The 21,330-nt window shown below is 42.2% G+C and overlaps 1 protein-coding gene across 2 annotated transcripts in view; it reads left to right on the plus strand.

Moving 5' to 3' along the window:
* The window catches only part of Nedd4 (NEDD4 E3 ubiquitin protein ligase), a 93,220-nt gene that overhangs the window by 69,006 nt on the left and 2,884 nt on the right, over positions 1-21,330 (plus strand). For both annotated transcript variants that reach the window (XM_028771355.1, XM_028771354.1), the window contains 15 exons: positions 936-1,055; positions 5,261-5,341; positions 5,581-5,635; positions 5,731-5,789; positions 6,892-6,957; positions 9,889-10,118; positions 11,516-11,637; positions 11,730-11,800; positions 13,947-14,042; positions 14,364-14,437; positions 15,175-15,235; positions 16,593-16,652; positions 17,365-17,472; positions 18,248-18,344; positions 20,822-20,894. In XM_028771355.1, coding sequence (XP_028627188.1) covers positions 936-1,055; positions 5,261-5,341; positions 5,581-5,635; positions 5,731-5,789; positions 6,892-6,957; positions 9,889-10,118; positions 11,516-11,637; positions 11,730-11,800; positions 13,947-14,042; positions 14,364-14,437; positions 15,175-15,235; positions 16,593-16,652; positions 17,365-17,472; positions 18,248-18,344; positions 20,822-20,894 — 1,373 coding nt within the window. The remainder of the gene's footprint in view (positions 1-935; positions 1,056-5,260; positions 5,342-5,580; positions 5,636-5,730; positions 5,790-6,891; positions 6,958-9,888; positions 10,119-11,515; positions 11,638-11,729; positions 11,801-13,946; positions 14,043-14,363; positions 14,438-15,174; positions 15,236-16,592; positions 16,653-17,364; positions 17,473-18,247; positions 18,345-20,821; positions 20,895-21,330) is intronic.

Raw genomic sequence — 21,330 nt, forward strand, 5'->3', positions numbered from 1 at the left:
GCTCATCTGATGTGTACACATCCCATTTTTCCTCTTGAAAGTCCCTCCTCATTTTCCTACCAGTCAGTGCGCCTTTGACTGTCATTCTGTATATATCAGCTTTGAGAAATGAGATTCATGCTTCTACGGGATTATAGCATGGGGTGCTGAGGCTCCAGATTTATCAGCTCAGCAGGATGGCTTATCTATCTTAGAAAAGGATTCTTTCCAGTCCTGTGCTGAGGATGAGGGTCCAGCTGACTTTGAAGACCACTGGCCTAGTCAAAATGACAGCAAATTGTAGAGGTCATGGAGGGACTACACTGTTACCCTGTCTTGGGGTCCACACCTTGTCTCCTCTTTTAAACCACAGCATGTATAAGCAGAAGCAAAGTCTCACTCACTATGTAACCCCTGGCAGTCCCGGAACTCACTTGGTAGATCAGGCTGGCCTCAGACTCACAGAGATCCACCTGCCTCTGCTGTCCAGCACCTAAATGTAGTATCTGAGGTTAGTATGCTTCTGTTTAGACCTTAGCTTCTTTTCTTAGATGCAGTGGCTTAGGATTTGTTGTCCAAACCTTCAACTTTTCATCAGCAAAGTGGGCCTATGTTAGCAATAATCCCATCAGTCTGTGTGCAAGTGTGTGTGTGTCCTCCTCTAATTATATAGCTCCTACTATTGACACGTTTTATCATGCTAATTGTTTGTTTTCTTTCTTCCTAAGTAAGTTGCTATGTTTTTAAAATATATTTTAAAATATGATTTAAAATGTGGTTCATGGTTCTAAATTTAAAATGTATCTTCTGCCTGTTTTCTGATGAGTAATTTTCATTAAAAATAAAAAAACAAGGGTTCTTTTACAGCACTAGCAGAGAAGAAAGGCAAGAGGCTTCTGTCAGGAATTCTTCCTGGATAACGTGGAGGGTTTTATTTTTTGTTGTTTGTATATTAGCTTTTGCCTACTTCATCTGGATTGCCACCAGGTTGGGAAGAAAAACAAGATGACAAAGGAAGATCATACTATGTAGACCACAACTCCAAAACCACCACCTGGGCCAAGCCCACCATGCAGGTACTGTGCACTCTTAGCTTGTCTTCTTACAGCCCTGGGTAAGCTTGGACCTCACACTCGTAGTGTCTTCTGTGTGTTCTGATGTCTCCTGTGGGCCTCCAGTATATGCTGCTCACCATGCATTGCTACCTGAAGCACGTCTGATCAGGACAAGAACAAAGTAATGATCTGTTCCTTTGGATGACTGTACCTTCAAGGATTGTATTGTTTAGTTTTGGCATGTATGCTTTTGTGTGTCTGTCTGGGTGTGTGTGTTTGTACATCTGTATGTGTGTGTGCTTGTGTGTGTACGTACATACATGTACATGGATATATGTGTTTATGTGTACATGTGTATGTATATAGGTATGTGTGTGTATTTGTGTGTGCACCTGCATGAAAGAATACTAATGTGAAGGCCTAGATTTCATACTGTGTTTATTCCTCAATTGCTTTTCATGTTATTTATTTAGTCAGGGACTTTTGATGAATTTGAAGTTTTGTCTGAGATGTGGTCTCTAGCTCTCAAACAGTGGGATCATAGACTGCTACTATGCCCACTTAGCTTGTTGTATGTGTGCTGTGGATCTGAACTCTGCCCTTCACACTAATGGCAAACATTGTATCCACTGAGCCATCTCCCTGGGTACTTGTTCAGCTATTTTGCTAAAGGGTAATCTTGGTGATTAGTATATGTGAAAGAAATTTATAGTTATGGGGCTAAAGAGTTGGCTCAGTGGTTTAAGAGCATTTGCTACTCTTGCAGAGGACCCAGGCTCAATACCCAGCATGCACATGGTGACTCATTTGTAACTCCAGTTTACAAGAGGATGTGATGCTCTTTTTCAGCCCTCATGGGAACTGCATACATTTGGTGCAGCCATACATGCAGGCAAAACACTCATACAGATGAAATAAATAAGGTTCTAAAAGAAGTTTATAGTTGTGATGTCTTCGTGTTTATCTTACCACCATTTCTTTCACTGAATTTTTTTTCTCTTTACGTTTTGTTTTGTTTTGTTTTGTTTTTATGGGGGTAGACACCATAGGGTATGTATGTGTGTGAGGGATGGGGTTCAGAGGACAACTTACAGGAATTGGTCCTCTCCTTCTGCCTTGTGAGTTCTTGGGAATCAAACTTAGGTCCTTAGGCTTAGCAGCTAGCACTTTTGCCCACTCAGCCATCTCACTGGCCCTAAAGCCACTTCTGTGCTGTGCTTGTTCCCATTGTGACTCTGCTCTAGGCACTGTAACGTGTCCCCCCCCACCCACCCCCCAGCTTGGCTACATAGGCTGGCAGCTTTGGCTTCTAGGACAGATGCGTTTACATCAGTCAACAGTCATCTTACTGTGTGTTAATTAGCTGAGAAAACTGTTTTAAATTAGCTTGATTGAAATTTTTATTTAAAATTCAGGAAAAAAAGATTAAAATGTTGGAAAGATGTGCTCAGTGATTTAAGAGCACCTTGTCGTCTTCCAGAGGACTAATTCAGTTCCAGCACCCACATCAAGACCTCAAAATGATCTGTAGTTACAATTCTAGGGAACCTGGCACCTCTAACCTCTCTCCATCGGCCTCTGCACTCATACTCGTATGCAGACACACAGAATAAAAGTAAACCGTTAGGAAGTTTTAAGAGTGGCTTACAAGTATACCTTCTGTTTACAGGTTAAGCTAGCTATTTTAATTATATTATTTATTTGTGAGTTCTCTATAGTTATAAAGTATGACTTAATTAATATGCCAGGCCACAGTGGAGACCAGTCACCTGCCATTAAGCTAGAGTTCTGCAGACCCCCAACCACAGCTCCCTACCAGTGACCCCACTCAACAGGCGAATCCACCATCTAACACTGAGCAAGATCCCTTCCTAAAGGTTGGGCAGTACGGCATGCATCAAACAGGAGGCCTTTATTTATTGACTCCAACACTAAGACTATCACCTGGGTAACTTCCACACTCCTCACTTCAAATTTATAGCATCAATTGCTTCTGTATCTAGTCACATGTGTTGGTACCTTTCATAATAGTCAGTGAATTACATGTAAAAGTCTTGGGGTTTATATTAGGTATTTTGTTTTTGTTATTTGAAGTAAAGTCTTATGTGGCCCAGGCTGTTCTAGAACTTGCTGTATAACTTGGATTCCTGATTTGCCTGCTTCCCCTTCCTAGGTACCACACATGAGGCCCTGTTTCTGTGGTGCCAGGATTTTTTTATTTTTATTTTACGTGCATTGGTGTTTTGCCTGCATGTATGTCTGTGTGAGGATGTGAAATCACTTGGCGCTGGATTATAGGCAGTTGTGAGCTGATACGTGGGTGTTGGGGATTGAACTCTGGTCCTCTGGAAGAGCAGCCACTGCTCTTAACCACTGAGCCATCTCCCTAGCCCTGGAATTCAGGGCTTTTATTCTCACTAGGCAAGTCCTTTCCAACTGAGCCATATCCCCAGCTCTAGGAAGTTAATAATATTATTTGTATTCAATGTACATTTATGCTTCTTTTTGATTTATATTAGGTCTTATGAAGGTGTTCGTACTTATTTCCTGGTTCCAGTTTTTGGTTCACTAGTCATAAAGGCTTAGCTAGACTTTCTCCCATTTATTGATAGTACCAGGAAGACTCAGAAGCTAAGCAGGACAGATATTTATTGTTAGTATTGTTGTTGTTAAATTTTATTTACATTATTTTTTGTGTATGTCTGCCTGCATATATGTCTTTGTGCTCATGGAGGCCAGAAGAGGTGTCAGATCCCCTGGGATTAGTTATAGACGGTTGTGAAGTACTACATGGCACTTGGAGCCCAACCCTGGTCCTCTGAAGGGACATTCAGTGTTCTTGATATTTTTAGTTTAATTGTTAAATTTGGGTGGTATTTAGCTCATTACAACAAAAAAGCTCTCCAAACTTGTAACACTTAAGACTTAAGAAGTATTTTAAAAGGTCAACATTGCTAAAACAAATCTAAAAGAGTTTAATAATTTGACTTAGTATAATAATATTAAAGTAATTATATATTAATCCAAATAAACTGAATTTTGTTTTCTAGGATTTGAATTGATCTCAGTAACTTCTTTTTAGTGTACCCTTCTGTCTTTCAAAGGAAGAAAATAAATACTCAAACAGATAGGACCACAACATGTGTTTCTATTTGTTTATTCATTTGTTTGTTTGATTATCCCCATGCAGTTATTATCCTGTGTGTGTACATACATGTGTGCCACAACATCTGTTTGGAGGTCAGAAGGCAGTTAACTTGTAGGAGCCTGTTGTATCCTTCCTTTTCTGTCATGTGAGTTCCAAGTTGTCAGGCCTGGCAGTAGGCACCTTAGCCCCCTGAGCCATCTCACCAGCCCAGATGTGGTCTAGTCTAATGCCACCATCTTACACTAGTACACTAGTTTCTATGCAGAGAAAAACTTGATGTAGTTCTGGTTCCAGTGACTGTGTAAAATATTCTCAGTGTCTTCACAGTCGGGAGAAACAGTTCTCAATGGAAGACATCAGTCCTGATCCCACTGGGGAAGCGACAATCTCTCCCATCAGTAGGACCTAGCAGTATCTTCCAGAAATAGAAATAAGTCACAAGGGAAGGAATTAAAGATTAAGTACAGTGAGGTGGCACAGGTCTGTAACCCTAGTACCCAAGAGGCTGTGTGATAGGAAAACCAGGACTCCAGTGCCAGTTTGTGCTAGGAGCCCTTGTCTCAAAAAAGGCCAAAAGGTGTAAATGAAATATAAAAGAGGATTTTATTTACTCAATTATTTTTCCATTTTCATGTATATGTGTATGTATTTTGTTTGTGCATTCTTGTGTGCTGTGTGTGTGTGTGTGTGTGTGTGTGTGTGTGTGTGTAAGTGGATGTGGAGGCCTGAGGTTGATGCCAGAAATCATCATCCACTGCTCTTAATAATTCAGTGAGGCAGCTGTCACTCAAGCCCACCACTTTGTGGCTAGTCCACCTACACAGCTTGCTGTGGGCATCCCCTCTCTGCCATCCAAGGCTAGAATTAGAGTGGACCATGCATGGTGCCTGCCTGGCATTTGCTTGGGTTCTTGGAATTCAAACTCTCACTCTTTCATGGTAAATGCTTTAACTACTGAGCTGTCTCTCCAACTCAAAAGAATATTTTAAAAATCTTTAGGCATTACAAAGCAACTATAGCACAATGACTATAATTATTTTAAAATCTGTGTGTTGTTTTATTTATGACTAAAACAAAGGATGATCCAAGATCGAAAATTCCTGCTCATCTGAGAGGAAAGACACCAGTTGACTCATCCAATGACCTGGGACCTTTACCTGTAAGTTCTGCTACTGAGCTCACCTGACTCAGAAATTTTGTACCTTGGGATGTAAGAGTTATTTAACAAGTACAACTAGCATTGTTATTAAATTATTGATGTATTTTGCATATACCTTTAAGCATATACCCAATGTGAGAGTCTTTTCTCTTTTTGTTCTTGTTTTTTTGTTATTTTTTAAATAACCTGTACATCTAAGACCTGGTAGTAAAATAATTGCAATAATTGTTTCCTTACAGCCAGGCTGGGAAGAGAGAACCCACACCGATGGAAGAGTCTTCTTCATCAATCACAGTATGTACCGTATGACATCTCTACTGCAGTTATCTGTGGTACTCAGTTGTGGACACGAAGAAGAGGATCATCTCTTTTCTTTTTCCCCCTCTTAGATATAAAAAAGACACAGTGGGAAGATCCTCGGATGCAGAACGTGGGAATAACTGGACCAGTGAGTCTTCCTGCATTCTGGTGCTCTGGGTCAGGGGTGGAACTGTAGAGGAACAGCCTTCTCTGGCCTCCTCACACTTCCTATTCTTTTCTTTGAAAAGATAGTGTGAAGCCATTTTTACCCTGCTCCTCAGACTTGGACAATGAGACGCAGTTGGGGCTGGAGCACAATTGGAGCTGGGGCTGGGGCTTTCGGCTGCTCAGCCCAGGCAGTCTGAAAGCAACATGCAGAGCAGAGAAGAGCCAGCCTGTGGCAGGATGAGTGACAGCCCCTGTTATCTCCAGGATCACACCTTGAACTAGATTTTTAGTCAAAGCCATTGCAAATGCCTACTATTTAAGCCTTGTTCATGTTTTGTTTAAATATTTCAGTGTCCTATAATTATACTATTCTTGAGTAAGGTTAATTTATAGGAAACTGTCATATAGCTACTTTTCCCATTTCTTTAGATTTTGTTTGATTCACAAAATTAATAAAAATTGGATGTATGGGTTTGGGTTTTTTCCCCCTTTTTTTTTAGATTAGTGTCTAACATCTTAGTGTATACTCTTAAAATAATAAGAAAGGGAACTCCTGGGAGTTCAAGGAAAAAAATATATTTTTCCCTTAATAGAGAAGGTATTTTCAGAGCCTTTTCAGGAATAGAAATTTTTGTTCCTAAATTTTCTCTTCTTGAAAAACCTATTTTGTCTCTGGCATGTCACACTTTAAGAATATTGCATGAGCTGGGAATGGAGGCACATTCTGGTAAAACCCCAGAAGTCAGAGGCAGGTAGATTGCTTATGAATTCAAGGCTAGTGTGGTCTACATAGAGAATTCAAGAATAGCCAGTGATATATAGAAAGACTGTCTTTAAAAAAGGGAAAAGAAATTACATGAAGAAAATTGCAGCCACGGAGACTGCTGAATACAATTTTATCTTAAAGAGAAATTTTTTTTAAATTAAGTTTTCTGTTTACTTTTCTTCATATGAAACTTTAATGTCTAAATAATTCTTTGCGTTTATATACATTCATTAAAATATCCAGGGGGAGCGTATAATGTTGTTTGGAATAAAAACAACCTAAACTTCTTCATTTTTTCAAATGTTCTCTACGACAGGCAGTGCCCTACTCCAGAGATTACAAGAGAAAGTATGAGTTCTTCCGACGGAAGCTGAAGAAGCAGGTGGGTGACATCATAACAGCTGCTCATAGAAAATGGCATTGTGTGTATGTTTTAAATTATTTTTCAAAGATTCATTTATTCAGCATGTATGAGAATTGTCCTCGTGCATACCTGACCTGGTGCCTGTGGAAGGCAGAAGAGAGTGCTGGGTCTCTGCAACTGCACTTAAGGGTGGGTAACCTGCCCTGGGCCTGAATCTGGGTCCTCTACAGAAGTAGCAAGTTCTCTTAGCCACTGAGCTATCTCTTCAGCTCCATGATTTTTAAAAGATTATTACTTTTACAGGCTAGACACGGTGGTGCATGCCATTAATCCCAGCACTCAGGAGGCAGAGGCAGTTGCCTTTCCGATACTCAAGGACAACCAAGGATACATAGTGACACCTTTCAAAGAGACAAAACTAAATTACAATTTTAATTGTGTGTGCAGGTGCTATATTTGCCAAGGCATCAATAGTATACCCTGTACCTATAGGTGGTTGTGAGCTGCTTACTGTGAATCCTGTGAGCAGAGCTCAGGTCCTCTGTGTGAGCAGTATATACTCTTAACTGCTGAGCCATCTCTCCAGTCCTGGGATGCAAATATTTTTGATAACTCACTAAATAAATAGCGTGCTTACATTCATGTGTATTTTTTCAGGAGTCTTTGTAATTTAGAAAAACATCCTAAGACTGCCCTCCTAGTGTTTGGTCTTTTAACTTAGTGCTCAGAAGATTTTTCTTTTCTTTGTGTTTGTGTTCCAGACTTCTGGACCCTTTACTACCTTAAGTGTTAATTAGCCATCCATTCTCAGCTTTAAACACAACACATCTTTACACAATTTAAAAGTTAACAGTGAGCACCAGTACAGATGGGTGGTGGTGTTGCTCATTTCCTTATGCTGGGTAGATATGCTCGTCACTCTTTCCAATGACCAAACTTCATTGTGTTTAGAATTAAATGACCATGCCTTGGTATAACCAACATTTTAAATGCCTTCTTCATGGACTAGTCCCTTCCTCCTTTCCCTGCAGTTTAGGGCTCAGGCCACTAGGTGGCAGTACAAGATTGTGCCTTTTTGAGTTACTTTTCCAGGAATTCAAAATGGTGGGTTGGATACCAGAGCTTTTCATTCACAAATTTAACAAAATAAAACACTACTTTTTTATTTTTAGTACATAGTATTTTTATTTTATGTACATATTATATTCCCCAATAAAATTTTTACATATAAATGTCTTTTAAATTCTTCCGAACTTTGGTCATATCCTTAAACAATAGCTTTGTGTATAAATTTCTACTTTTACGCGTTCTGATGTTAAAGCATTTGATGAGGGATATGGGTAGATTGATCTCTTGAGTTTGAGTCAAGCCTGGTCTTCATAGAGAGTTCAGGACAAGAAGGGTTACACAGAGAAACACTGTCTCAAAAACAAAACAAAGTTTTTAAAAGATGGGAGTTTGGGCCTAGTGGTGCACACCTTTTATCCCAGGACTTGGGAGGCAGAAGCAGGCAGATTTCTATGAGCTTGAATCCAGTTTTGCCTACATAGAGAATTCCAGGCCATCCAGGACTACATAGTGAGAACGTATCTCCAAAGGGGAATAAAAGGAAGATACAGTATTGAGAAATTGAGGAAGACAATGAATATTGCCCTCAGGTTTGCACATTCACAGGCACAAATATTTGTCCTCTGACCTACACATGACCTTGTGGCATGCATGTGCCTGTCTACAAACATGTGCATGTGCACACACACAGTACTCAGTTTTTAAATATAAGCAAACGGACCCATGGTGTTTTAAACAGTCTGGTCTGGAATCCATAATGTGAGCCTCCAGTCACAACAGTCTTCCTGCCTTTGGGCTTCGAAGACCTCAGTCCTGGTTCTCATGGCTCCTGTTAGTTTGGACTTGACAGGACTAAAGTTTAACTTTTCACCTCTGTCCCTATACTGTATCCTACTGTCTACACCTAGAGTTTAGTTCCCTTTCCATATCCCTCCTGCATACAAGGTCTGACTCAGGGGAAGACTCTCCCTGCACCCAGGTGCCTGGTAATTAGTCTTTAAAAACACTTCTCTCCATTCCTACCATTATTTAACCTTTACACGTACCAGGAAGAACCAGTGCAGTGCCTGTATTGCTTCTGTGGGCTGTTGATAGTAAGTTCCCCTTGGACTTTCTGTTTTCCCTAAATATTCTAACAGGTTGATGTGTTCTCCTGAGAGCTGGTCTGTCTTTCTTTGAATTGGCAGAAGACTGAGAACTTGTAACAGTACCCACTTGACAGTTGCACACAAAGCACTCAAGGATAAAGCAATCAGATACATGCTATAGTCCTTACAGTACAATCTGAGGTGTGGTTATTTGTATTTGTCTCCAAAGCACAGGTGAGGGAGCCAGAAGTCCTACAAAAAAAGAGCAGAGCCTGGCTCAACCCTCGGCTTCTAGTTTCCTTGTGTTAAAACAGAGACAATGGCATATCAATGAGTGATTGAAACCATCAAACTCAGGACAATGCCTGGAATAGGAGTAAGAACAGGCAGGTAGCGAGTAGCCAGCAGTGAGAAACACAGTGCTGGCTAAATGCCTTCTAGGCTCTGTTTTGTTCTTATCATCTTCAGCTTCTTTAGACATAAAAATCAGAAATGATACCACTTCCAAACTGAAAGTGGGCATGTGTATTAATAAGTCCAGACTGGGTGGGATGGGAGAGGCCTTGAGGGTAGAAGACCTTGAGTTCTAGGCTAATCTGAGCAAGTGAATGGCCAACCTAGATGACAAAAATGGACCCTGTTTCTTAAAGCAGGGTAGGGAAAGAAAGGTCAGTACAACTAAGTGGGTTTTTCCTGGTGGCTTTACTTAAAGGAATTGGGCTGTGGCCACCTAGTACAGTGTTGGAAACATGCTGGGCTGATTTAAAACATGTCTCTCTCCCTGACTGTGCAGACTGACATTCCAAACAAATTTGAAATGAAACTTCGCCGCGCAAACATTCTGGAGGATTCTTACCGGAGAATTATGGGTGTAAAAAGAGCTGACTTCCTCAAGGCACGCCTCTGGATCGAGTTTGATGGTGAAAAGGGCCTTGACTATGGAGGAGTTGCCAGAGAGTGGTTCTTCCTCATCTCAAAGGAAATGTTTAATCCTTATTACGGCCTGTTCGAATATTCTGCTACGTAAGTTCCTCTTCTTACCAGGTCCAAGTTGAATGGACTTCACCAGTCCTGCTGCCTCAGCCTCCTGATGAGCTAAGACTTCATCCACACGTCCTCACAGTTTTCATAAATACTTTAAATGACTGCGTACTAGGTTACAGTCTCCAAAATTAGGTTGCATGTTAGAAAGCATGGCTACATGATTGGTGCCACAAGGAGATATTTCAGAAATGGCTTTTTTTAAATTGTGTTGTAGAACATAAGAATTGTATATAATGTATAGAACATAGAAATTACCAATGTAACCTTGTGTGTGTGTGCTGTGGATTGCACATGGTAGGCAGGCCCTCCTCCACAGAGTGCCTGCCCCAGCCGTCTGTACGCACACGCTTGGCTGGCATTTCAAGTGCATTCTGTATTATTGATCTCTGTAACCTTTCCCATCCTCCTGAAACAATTCTGCATTCATTAAACAATTTTCCCTCCATATAAATGGTAGCCACCAATCTACTATTCTCTGTGAATCTGACTACATACTTATATTAGATACATGGGACCATACAGCACTTAGCTGAAGTATATGGATTATTTATTTCACTTAGCATATGTCAAGTGACATTTCCTTGGAAAACATGAACAAACTTCTCTTCACCCCAGATAGGGTGCCAAGAACAGACCAACTTAGTATTCTTACCAAAGCCCAACGTGGCAAACCAGTGGGCTTACTTGAAGTACTTTCAGAAGTGTGGGTGAGGGATTCTTATGACTCATAAGGGTAATGGAGAAGCCCTTCCTAGCATGGGTGAGGCCCTACAGAGGCTGTGTCCCTGGAGTTCCCTGCGTGACTTCAAGAGCTCTGTTGGTCAGAGTCTGTTCTCCCTTGCTGCTGCTTTACCTAACCCAGGGGAGGGACTAACTTCCTGGGTCTTTGTTTTAAATTTCACTTAATGTGAATAGGTTTTCACCTGCATGTATACCTATGCACCACATGCATTCAGTACCCTCATAGACCAGAAGAGGGCACCTGAACTGATGTTCCAGATGGTTGTTAGCTGTGTTGTAGGTGCTGGGAATTGAACTGCAGGTCTTCTACAGTAGCAGCAGGTGCTCTTCCTGAGTCTTGTGAGCCTCTCTGTCTTTCCAAGGGGTAGTATTTGAAGTTCAGAGGAAATGGTTGGCCAACAACCTGTCTTCAAAGTCTGGTCAAGCAGCAAGGTTTTTTTTTCTGTCTGTTTGCGTGTCCTTTGGGACTATTTCCACCGTTTGACAGAGGTGACTATTTAAAACCATTATCAGATCGAGTGATTTTAGGACAGGAAAATAACAAAAGGGGGATTTTTTATTATCATTTGTCTACATAAGTTTTTTTCTTCTATGAAATACTGAGAGGATCACATGAGTGTGGTTTGTCTTTACAGGGATAATTACACCCTACAGATAAATCCTAACTCGGGCTTGTGTAATGAAGATCACCTCTCATACTTCAAGTTCATTGGTCGTGTGGCTGGGATGGCAGTTTATCATGGCAAGCTGTTGGATGGTTAGCATCAAGTAGCAAACTTTCATGTATTTTTTTGTTGCTGTTGTTTTTTTGATTAATAGTCATCTTAAAAATACTTTGTTTTTCACAAGGGTTTTTTATTCGCCCGTTTTACAAGATGATGCTTCAGAAACTGATAACACTGCACGACATGGAGTCCGTGGTAGGTCTCTCTTACACATTAGCATATGGGAGACTTAATAGGCAGGTGATGACTTGCAGAGTTGGCTGAATGGTGGATGGGCATGCTGCGTGAGTGCCGTGCCGCTCGGCTGCACACACAGCCCAGGTGGTTTATAGGAAAAACAAATTAATAAATTTTAATGTGTTAAAATATAGATGAGGCTAAGGAGATGGCCTAGTGGGTAAGAACATTTGCTGGGCACCAAAAAAAAAAAAAAAGAAATGCACAAGAACCCGAGTTTACATCCTTGCGTACACTAAAAAGTTGGTTGTGTCTGTGTGGGTATCTGAAATCTCAGCACTGTTGGAGGCAGAGGCTGCAGGATTTCTGGGCTTTGCAACCCATGAACTTAATTCCAGGGTCAGCAAAGAAGCCATCTCACTGAGACAAAGCAGAGAGTGAGTGTGCAAGAGCCCATGTGCTCAGTGGGTGCATATGCTATCCTACACACACACCATACGGAGTCATCTACACACAGAAATAGGCAGGTGAACACTTTCTGTCATTTAATATACTGAAAGGAACTTTGCAGTGAAGATGTGCATAGCCACTGCCCACTTTTTCTGTGGTGGCCCTTTTTCCTGTTTCATGCCTGTATCCACCACACTGACTTTATTCCCGTGCCTCTGTCCATCAGTCCATCTGTTTTTCATGCACTGCCACTATTAGGTACATCTTCTGTTGAATTCTTTTACATTTGCATATTTTGTTTGTGTGTGGGTATAGGCACCTACGTAGAGAGGGAATCAGTTCTCTTTCCACCATGTGGATTCCAGGGATTGATTCTGCTCATTAAGTGTAGTGGCATGTTCATTTACCCACTGAGCTCTCTCTGTAGGCAACTTTCTGCTAATGTTTTAAATTTACACTTAATTATTTCTATTTCATTTGTTTAGTTGGGGGAGGGGAGCGTTGCTTGTACATGGCACACCTGTGGAGGTCAAAGGATGGTTGACCATAGTCGCTTCTCTCCTTCTGTCATGTGGGTCCCACTGATTGCACTCAGGTCATCATGCTCGGTGACAGTTGGTTTTACCCACTGAGGAGTCTTTCCAGACCTCCGCTAGTTTCTTTACACTGCACAATAGTTAGATATCTTTTGCATCACCTTTTGAGTTACAGTTGTGTTTATTGGATGGCAAATATTTAAAGCCGGGCACTCCAAAGGCAGGCATTGAGCGCTCCTGTAAGGAAACAGAAGCCCAAGGACCAAGTCTTGTGTGTGGCCTGTGCAATGTGGATACACATGGCTTCCATGGTCAGCTACAAACAGTATGATTTTTATTTTATGTGTATGAGTGTTTTGCCAGCATGTATGTATCTTCACCATGTATATGCCTGGTACCCTCAGAGGCCAGAAAGGGATGCTCTGTCCCCTGAAGCTGGAGTGACAGATGGTTATAAGCTGTGACTTGGCTGCTGGAAAATAAATCTCGTTCTTCTGTAATAGCAGCCAGAGCTTTAAGCACTGAGCTATCTCTCCAGGCCCAGTGGATTCTTTGCTGTGCTTTTTCTTGTTGTTTGAAACAATGTCTTATGGAACACAGACTGGCCTCAAACGCACTGTATAGCCAGCCATGACTTCTGAGCCTCTTCTGGGTGCTATGATTACAAGTGTATACCACCACAGCTGGTTTATGCTTTTCTAGGAATCAAACCCAGGGCTTTACACATACTAGTAATTGTAAGTACTATACCAGTTGAGCGAGCCACATCCCCAACTCCAGCAGGAATCTTTGGAAACTATAAGAGCACATGGTTATTGTGTGAGTTGGGTAAGATGTCATATTTAATTTGAAATTTTCTAGTACTGCCCAGCAATGAACTCAGACAGGTGTGTGCCCTGTGCCCCAGCTTTCCCTATGTTATGGTGGGGATCTAAACTCAGATCCTCATACTTGTGAGGCAAATGCTTTATTGACTAAGTATCTCACTAATGTGGTTGTCATGGTCGTTCAGGTGTCTTTCTTGTCTTTCTATATACAGATTTTTTTTTAAGTGCAGTTTTTTCTTAGGGGTATCGGTCAGAGGTAGAGCACGAGCCTGGAATATGCAATTCTAAGCTGAATTCAATGCCTAGCACTGCAAAATTAATTAATTAATTAGAGTATAATTTTCCTTCTAGGATAGTGAATATTACAGTTCTCTGCGATGGATTCTTGAAAATGACCCAACGGAGCTGGACCTGAGATTTATCATAGATGAAGAACTTTTTGGACAGGTCTGTGGATTTTCTAATACTAAACATCTTTTGCAAAATCAATGTTGTCACCTAAGTGTAGGCATCAGTATGCACTTGATATCCTTCTGTGTTCAGCTTGTACATTCATTCTCTGGAAACAAAAGCTGTCCCTCAGCCAGCATTTGTACTCACACTGACATGTGACTGGTTTTGTATTTACTTTAGTAGAACTAATACTTAAATTTTCTTAGCTTTTAGCTTTTGAATGGATTTAGTTTAAAACACCAGGTTTCTGGTGTAACTCAAGTTCACTTTTTCTCCTCATTTTCCTCACAAAAACAACATTTATGTTTAATTTAGACACATCAACATGAACTGAAAACTGGTGGATCAGAGATTGTTGTCACCAATAAGAACAAGAAGGAGTATATCTAGTGAGTACTTTATTTCTAAATATTTTCCTAGAAATAATTCCACGCTACTTTTTCCTGTTTCCTCTTCTTCGTCCTCCTCCTCTTTCTCCTCCTCTTCCTCTTTCTTCTTCATCTTCCTCCTTTTCTTCCTCCTGCCCTTCTTCTCCTCCTCCTCCTTTTTTTTTTTTCTTTTTTTTTTTTGTTTTGTTTTTCGAGACAGGGTTTCTCTGTGTAGCCCTGGCTGTCCTGGAACTCACTTTGTAGACCAGGCTGGCCTCGAACTCAGAAATCCGCCTGCCTCTGCCTCCCAAGTGCTGGGATTAAAGGCGTGCGCCACCACTGCCCGGCTCCTCCTCCTCCTCTTCTTCTTCTTCCTCTTCCTCTTCTCCTTCTCCTTCTCCTCCTCCTCCTTCTTCCTCCTCTCTCTTCCTCCTCCCCTTCTTCCTTCTCCTCCTCCTCTTCTTCCTCCTCCTTCTTCCTCCTCTTCCTCCTCCCCTTCTTCCTTCCTCTTCCTCCCCTTCCTCCTCCTCTTCCTCCTCCTTCTTCAAGATTTTTCCTTTGCTTGTTCTTTCCTCCTCCATGCCAGAATCTGTTTTCCTAGGAAAAGCACACCCTAGTTCTCCTGCTTTTGTTTGGCTTTTGCCTTGGGACCAGCTCTAGTCTGTTTCTGAGTGGAGTAAACACGTCCTAAAATTGTTTCTTGTTTATATGTGGGAGGGATGCAGAAAGAAATGTTTTTATTTTTTTCTTCCTTTTAGCCTTGTAATACAATGGCGATTTGTGAACCGAATTCAGAAGCAAATGGCTGCTTTTAAAGAGGTAAGTCCTCAGCACTCTTGCTTGCCACACCAAAACTTCAAAGGTCCGCCTGTCTGAGAGGGGTAATTTGTGGCAGGCTCTGTAAAGCCTTTCTCAGTATATTTTATGTTTTTAAAATAATATGCATATGCATGCCCATGGAGACCAGTAAAGGACCCTCTGGAGTGTACAAGTTGGGTCCTGGTTCTTTTTTTCCAGCCCCATGCTCCCAGAAATAAGACTCATACTAAAAATATATTTACAAGTGCCCTGGCCATATAGCTCGGTTCTTCTCTAACTAGAGTCATAACTTAAGATAACCCATTTATTTCAATCTTTATTCTGCCACATGGCTGATTACCTCTGCTCAGGTGCTATATGTCAGTCTCACTATATCTTCCTGGGCAAATCTTCCTGCTCTGTCTTCCAGAATCCTTAGAATCTTACTGGGAAGGAGAGAGGGGCAAAGTGGGGATTAAGCTGGGGACTGGAGGAATACAGAAGAAAGGAAAAATTGGAGGAAATTAACAAAGGCACAGATATGCCATGGTTGGAGGCTGAGGCCAAATTACTGCAAGCCCAAGGCCAGCCTCGGCTGCGTAGTAAGAACCTATCAATAAAAGGGGTGGGGAGAAAGTAAGTAATGTTAAGAGCAGGTCGAGATGGCTCAGTGGGTTAAGGTGTGTACTGCCAACCCTGAGGACATGGTTGTGAACCCTGGACACATGCGGGTGTGAACCCTGGGCACATCACATAGTGGATGGAAAGAGAGAGCTGACTCCTGACAGCTCTCCTCTGACCTCTACACATGTGCTCTGGGACATTTATACCCATACATTTACACAGACACAGAGGCACAAGTGTAATGTTTTAGACAAAAATCAAACAGGATAGAAATATAAAGTGTTTACCAGACAGCTACAGTGCTGGCCTTGGTTCCGACTACAACAGGATGGGTGGCAGTGTGGTGGAGGGGCAGCCAGAGTACAGAGGACTTGGTTTAGCTTTACACACTTGGCTGGGAAAGGAAGGAGTAAGCGGTAAGGCAGATGAGGCTCAGGCCGGCTTCAGTGGCTGAGGGAGAGGAGAATGGAGCTGAGGAAGCAGCAGCAGGTGATGAGGCCTGCTGAGGGGTCTTCCCTCCTCAGTGGGCGTGGCCAAGATGAGGGATAGGCTTCTGTCTGCCTCAGTCTTCTCAGTACTGTTAACAAGGTATAAAGAGGGAGGAAGGAGGCTTTTAACACAGCCACTTTGAGAAATAAGGACAGAATAGCCATATTGAGATCACAGTGAAGAGTTTGTGAATGTGTAGTGACAACATCTTCTTGAGCATAGCCATGCCTGCTAGCCAGCTTCCAACATACTCCTTTCCTTCTAGGGATTTTTTGAACTGATACCACAGGATCTCATCAAGATCTTCGATGAGAATGAACTGGAGGTAAGAGCTGTTTGTCTGTGTGCTTGGGAATGGAGTTCATTGGTGAGCACCCCAGGCCCCAAGTTCAGTCCTCGGCACCGCTGATGTGCAGTAGAGGGGATGGAGGAGTGCAGAAGAAGGAGGGAGGAGGGATGGTGCTTCCTTAGTGTGTGTGAAGCCCTGGGCCCCATTCTAAGCATACTGTAGAACGGGTGTGGTGCTGCACACCTGGTATCCACCACTTGGGAGGTGGAAGCAAGACCAGTAGTTCATGTCATCCACAGCTACATTGTTTGGGCTACCAGGGGTCCTGTCTTTAAAAAGAGAACTGGAGGGCGGACAAGGTGGCTCAGTGGGAAAAACACTTAAACACCAAGCCTGCCACCCCTGGAGTGGAGATGGACTCCACGAGTTGTCCTCTGACTTTGTCACTCACAACATGACATGCACATGCTGCCACATATATACATGTAATGAAATAGATCAAGAAAGAGAAATATTTTATATTAAAACAGCTTTGGTTGGATCTAATGGTGCACACCTCTAATCCCAGCACTGAGGGACAGAGGCAGGTGAACCTCTGAATTTGAGGCCAGCCTGATCTATATAATGAGTTCCAGAACGTCCAGAGGTAGATAATGAGACCCTGTCAAGGGGAGAGAACAACAACAGAGCTTTGCACTGGCTTTTCCTGCTCACAGTTCTGACTATCTATCTGCATATCTGTCTGCAGCTTCTCATGTGTGGTCTGGGAGATGTAGACGTGAACGACTGGAGGGAACATACCAAATACAAAAATGGCTACAGCTTAAACCACCAGGTCATCCACTGGTTCTGGAAGGTAATCTGAAACTCACAGTCACACTATACCTCCTAGGGTGACTCTGAGAAGTGTACCAGCAAAGCAAACAGACCTTTAATTTTGCATAATATGCTTTTCAGTGTGAGTCCACCTTCCCAGGGTCCAGCGGTAAGTAGGAAAGTGCTCGGGATTATAGGAAAGGAGCTCAGTAGGCACACCAGCTCTCCCCAGCTGGGAGTGCTCTCAGGGACCTGTAACATGGCTCCTCCAAGTTCTTACAGGGATGCCTTTCAGTAATATCAATACACGTAACTGTTAAAGGTTTTTGTTTTTAATTTGTGTGTGAGTGTGTGTGTGTGTACTTGCGTGAGTTTGTATCACATGTGTGCAATAATTATAGAAACAAAAGAGGGTGCAAGATTCCCCTGGAGTTACAATTATAGACAATTGTGAACCAACTTGTGGATGCTGGGAACTGAATCCAGGCCATCTGCAAGAACATTCTTAGTTGCTGAACTATCTATCCATTTCTGAGAGAAAAGTCTTAGAAATAAGGTTTTTTGAGAAAAAGAATAAAACTTGTTTTTATTCTTTAAATTCTAATGACTTTTGCTTGTTTGTTTTTGTTTTTCAAGATAAGGGTTCTCTGTGTAGCCCTGGCTATCCTGGAACTTACTCTCTAGACCAGACTGCTTTGAACTCAGAGAGATCCTCCTGCCGCCACCACTGCCTCCAGGGTCTCTAATGGCTTTTCCAGGACAGTTTGTCAGGTTTTTCAGAGCTCTTCTCTAGCAGAAGTCTTTTTGTTTTTCAGGCTGTTTTGATGATGGATTCAGAAAAAAGAATACGCTTACTTCAGTTTGTTACTGGCACATCCCGTGTACCTATGAATGGCTTTGCTGAACTCTATGGTAAGGGTCCTGTGTAGCTCTTTCAGAAGTGCATGGAACCTGTCATTTTCATAGCTGAGAGTCTTCAAGCTTCTACCATTTCAAGTTTAATTTTTAAAAATTCAGTTGAGGGCTTCGGAGACAACCTGAGTGGTAAAATGCCAGCCTAGTGGATGGTGCCGCTACCTTCTAATTGGATAGTGACAGAGAAACTGACAAATGGTTGAGTTACTTTCCTTCCTTGAGCTGTGTTCTCTCTGTGCTCCAAGAAACAGCATCACCTCTGGCCCAGTTCTGCTTTTCCACTCTTCCTAATGCTGCAACCCTTTAGTACAGTTCCTTGTATTATGCAGACCCTTCTCTTGCTACTTTATAACTGTAATTTTGCTACTATTATGAATCATAAATACCTATGTTTTCTGGTGGTCTTAGGTGACCCCTATAATGGAGTCGTTCAGTCCCCAAAAGGGTCACAACCCACAGGTTGAAAACCACTGCTCTCGCATCCTGGGTGGAGACAGCAGTGAAATAGTGTTAGCTGACACCTATGGATGTATAGTGAGTGGACTGTATACGCAGACTACGTAAGGAAAGTTAAGCTGCCACTCCTACCCAAGGACGCACCTCGGCTCTGTCAGCTCCCACAGTCATTCCGTCCATTCAGTTCCACACAGAGCAGAGAGCATGCTCACATGCCTACATGTGGGGTGTGCATGCAGACACAGGGTTTGACACTAGTCAGTTTTAGGCGTCCACAGGGGACTTGAAACATACTCTCCACAGGTTAGAAAGGACTCAATGATTTCTTAGGAACTTGTAAAAAATAAAGTTAAATTAAAAGTAAGTTTTTCCAAGCTTTCTTGATCAGAGAATCTTTTGTGGTTTGGTGTGAGCTTTGGTGTAGAGACTCTGAGAAGGTTCTTCATTCTTGTGGAAGATGGTGGGACCCCAGATCACATTTAGCTCCTCCTTTACTCTTATTTTTTTTTCCGTTTTATTTTATGTGTAATGGTGTCTTCCCTTCATATATGTCTGCACATCATGTGCTTGCCCGTGGAGGCCAGAAAAGCAAGTCAGATCCCCAAGTGCTACAATTATGGGAGGTCGTGAGCCGCCCAGTGTGGATGCTGTGAGCCTAACTCGGGTCCTCTGCAAGAACAGTGTGGGCTTTTAACAGCTGAGCTCTCTCTCTCCAGCCCTGGTACTGAAAGTTGTAGCTGTGATCTGATCATGGAGGACAAGATATGAAAAGTTATGCTTCTGAGAAACCTGGCAGTGGTACATGCACATTTGGAAGTGATTATGGGATTTAAGAAGAGTGGAAAGTCACAGATCAGGATGTGAGCTTAGTTATCTGGCTCTTAGGATGTTGAGGATTGCAGAGAGCTAAGTGGAAACTCTGAAAGAAAAAGAAAGGCAGTTTCTAAAATATCCATAATGAGAAAAATTGTAGACTGTGTAACAGGGTCACATGTACATAAATGCTCTAGGCTAGCGGTTCTCAACCTATAGGTCGTGACCCCTTTGGGGACTCACATATTGGATGTTTACATTACAGTCTAAACCACTAGCAAAATTACAGTTATAAAGTATCAACGAAATAATTGTATGGTTGGGGGTCAGCACAGCATGGGAGGCTGTATTTAAAGGGCCTCAGCACTAGGAAGAAAGACTGAAAACCACTCAGAAAGACTCGTGAGCCCCAGTACTTGAGAATCTGAAGTACAAAGATTGACAGAAGTTTGAGGTCAGCACAGCCTCAAAGAGTACAACCGAGTCTTCAGCAACAGACAAACAACCCCCTGCCCCAGGACTCAGCAGGTCAAAGGCCTTACCACCAAGCTGAATGACTTTAGTTAAATACCCAGAACCCATAGGTGAAGAGAACTCCCACAGGTTGTTCTAAAATACACAGAAAATAATAATGAATAATTATAAATATTTTAAAAGCTAAGACCGTGGTTCACTAGTAAGTGCTTTCATGGCATGTGGGAGGCTATAAATTCATCGTTGAAAAACAAATCAAAAGAAAACCACAGAAACCACACAAAACCCTCCTCATGGCTACCTCATGAGCTAGGATTGTAATGCCTTTTACATCCTTTAGCTGTGTTTTATCCTGTTATTTTCAGTTTTTATAGTGACATTACATTATCAAGGAAAAATTAAAATTGGTCCAATGGGAATGTAAAGCAGAAAGGAAGTTCTTGCTTCCTCCTTGTACGTGTGAAGAAAGTCCTAATTCAAGATGCAGCTGGGTCGGGTCTACCAAAAAGCCAGTGTCACCAGGTGTGCCATGGTGGGGCAGAGGGCACAGGCACAGCACCCTCAGGTGAAGTGACAGACGGTGTGTTTACAACTCAACAGTGAATCTCAGCACAGGGGAGGCTTCATTTTCTCTTCTTGTTTTAGTTCTATATATGAAAAAGTGTTTTTCGAAATGTCTAGGGACTTGTGGGTAAAGTAAATTAAACCAAGAAACTCATCTTCCCCCACAGGCTCGAATGGACCACAGTCCTTCACGGTTGAACAGTGGGGCACCCGTGATAAGCTGCCAAGAGCACATACCTGGTAAGTAGCTGTTTTACCCTAGACAGGGCATAGCCCCTCCCTGCTGTACCCTCTTGTAATAGGTGTGTGGCAGCCTTAGAAGACAGGGACAGGAACACAGATCCAGAAACCCATGCTGCTTGGGCTCAAAATTGAGGCAGCTAAAGATAGACAGGCCCTGGACTGGAGAGCTTGTTCAGCAGTTGAGAGCACAGACTGTTCCTGAGTTCAGTTGCCAGCAACCACTTGGTGGGTTGCAGCCCTCTGTAATGGGATCCAATACCCTCTTCTGGTGTGTCTGAAGACAGTAACAGTGTAGTCATACATAAAATAAATAAATCCTTAAAAAAAAAAACCCACACTTTTCCCCAAAGTCCTAAAACATTCCATCTTGAAGGCTAACAAGGTCAAGGAACCCAATTATCTGGAGAGGGGTGTGAGGACAAGACTGCACAGG

Source organism: Grammomys surdaster, unplaced genomic scaffold (assembly GCF_004785775.1).
Source record: "Grammomys surdaster isolate TR1022 unplaced genomic scaffold, NIH_TR_1.0 206, whole genome shotgun sequence".
NCBI lineage: Eukaryota > Metazoa > Chordata > Mammalia > Rodentia > Muridae > Grammomys > Grammomys surdaster.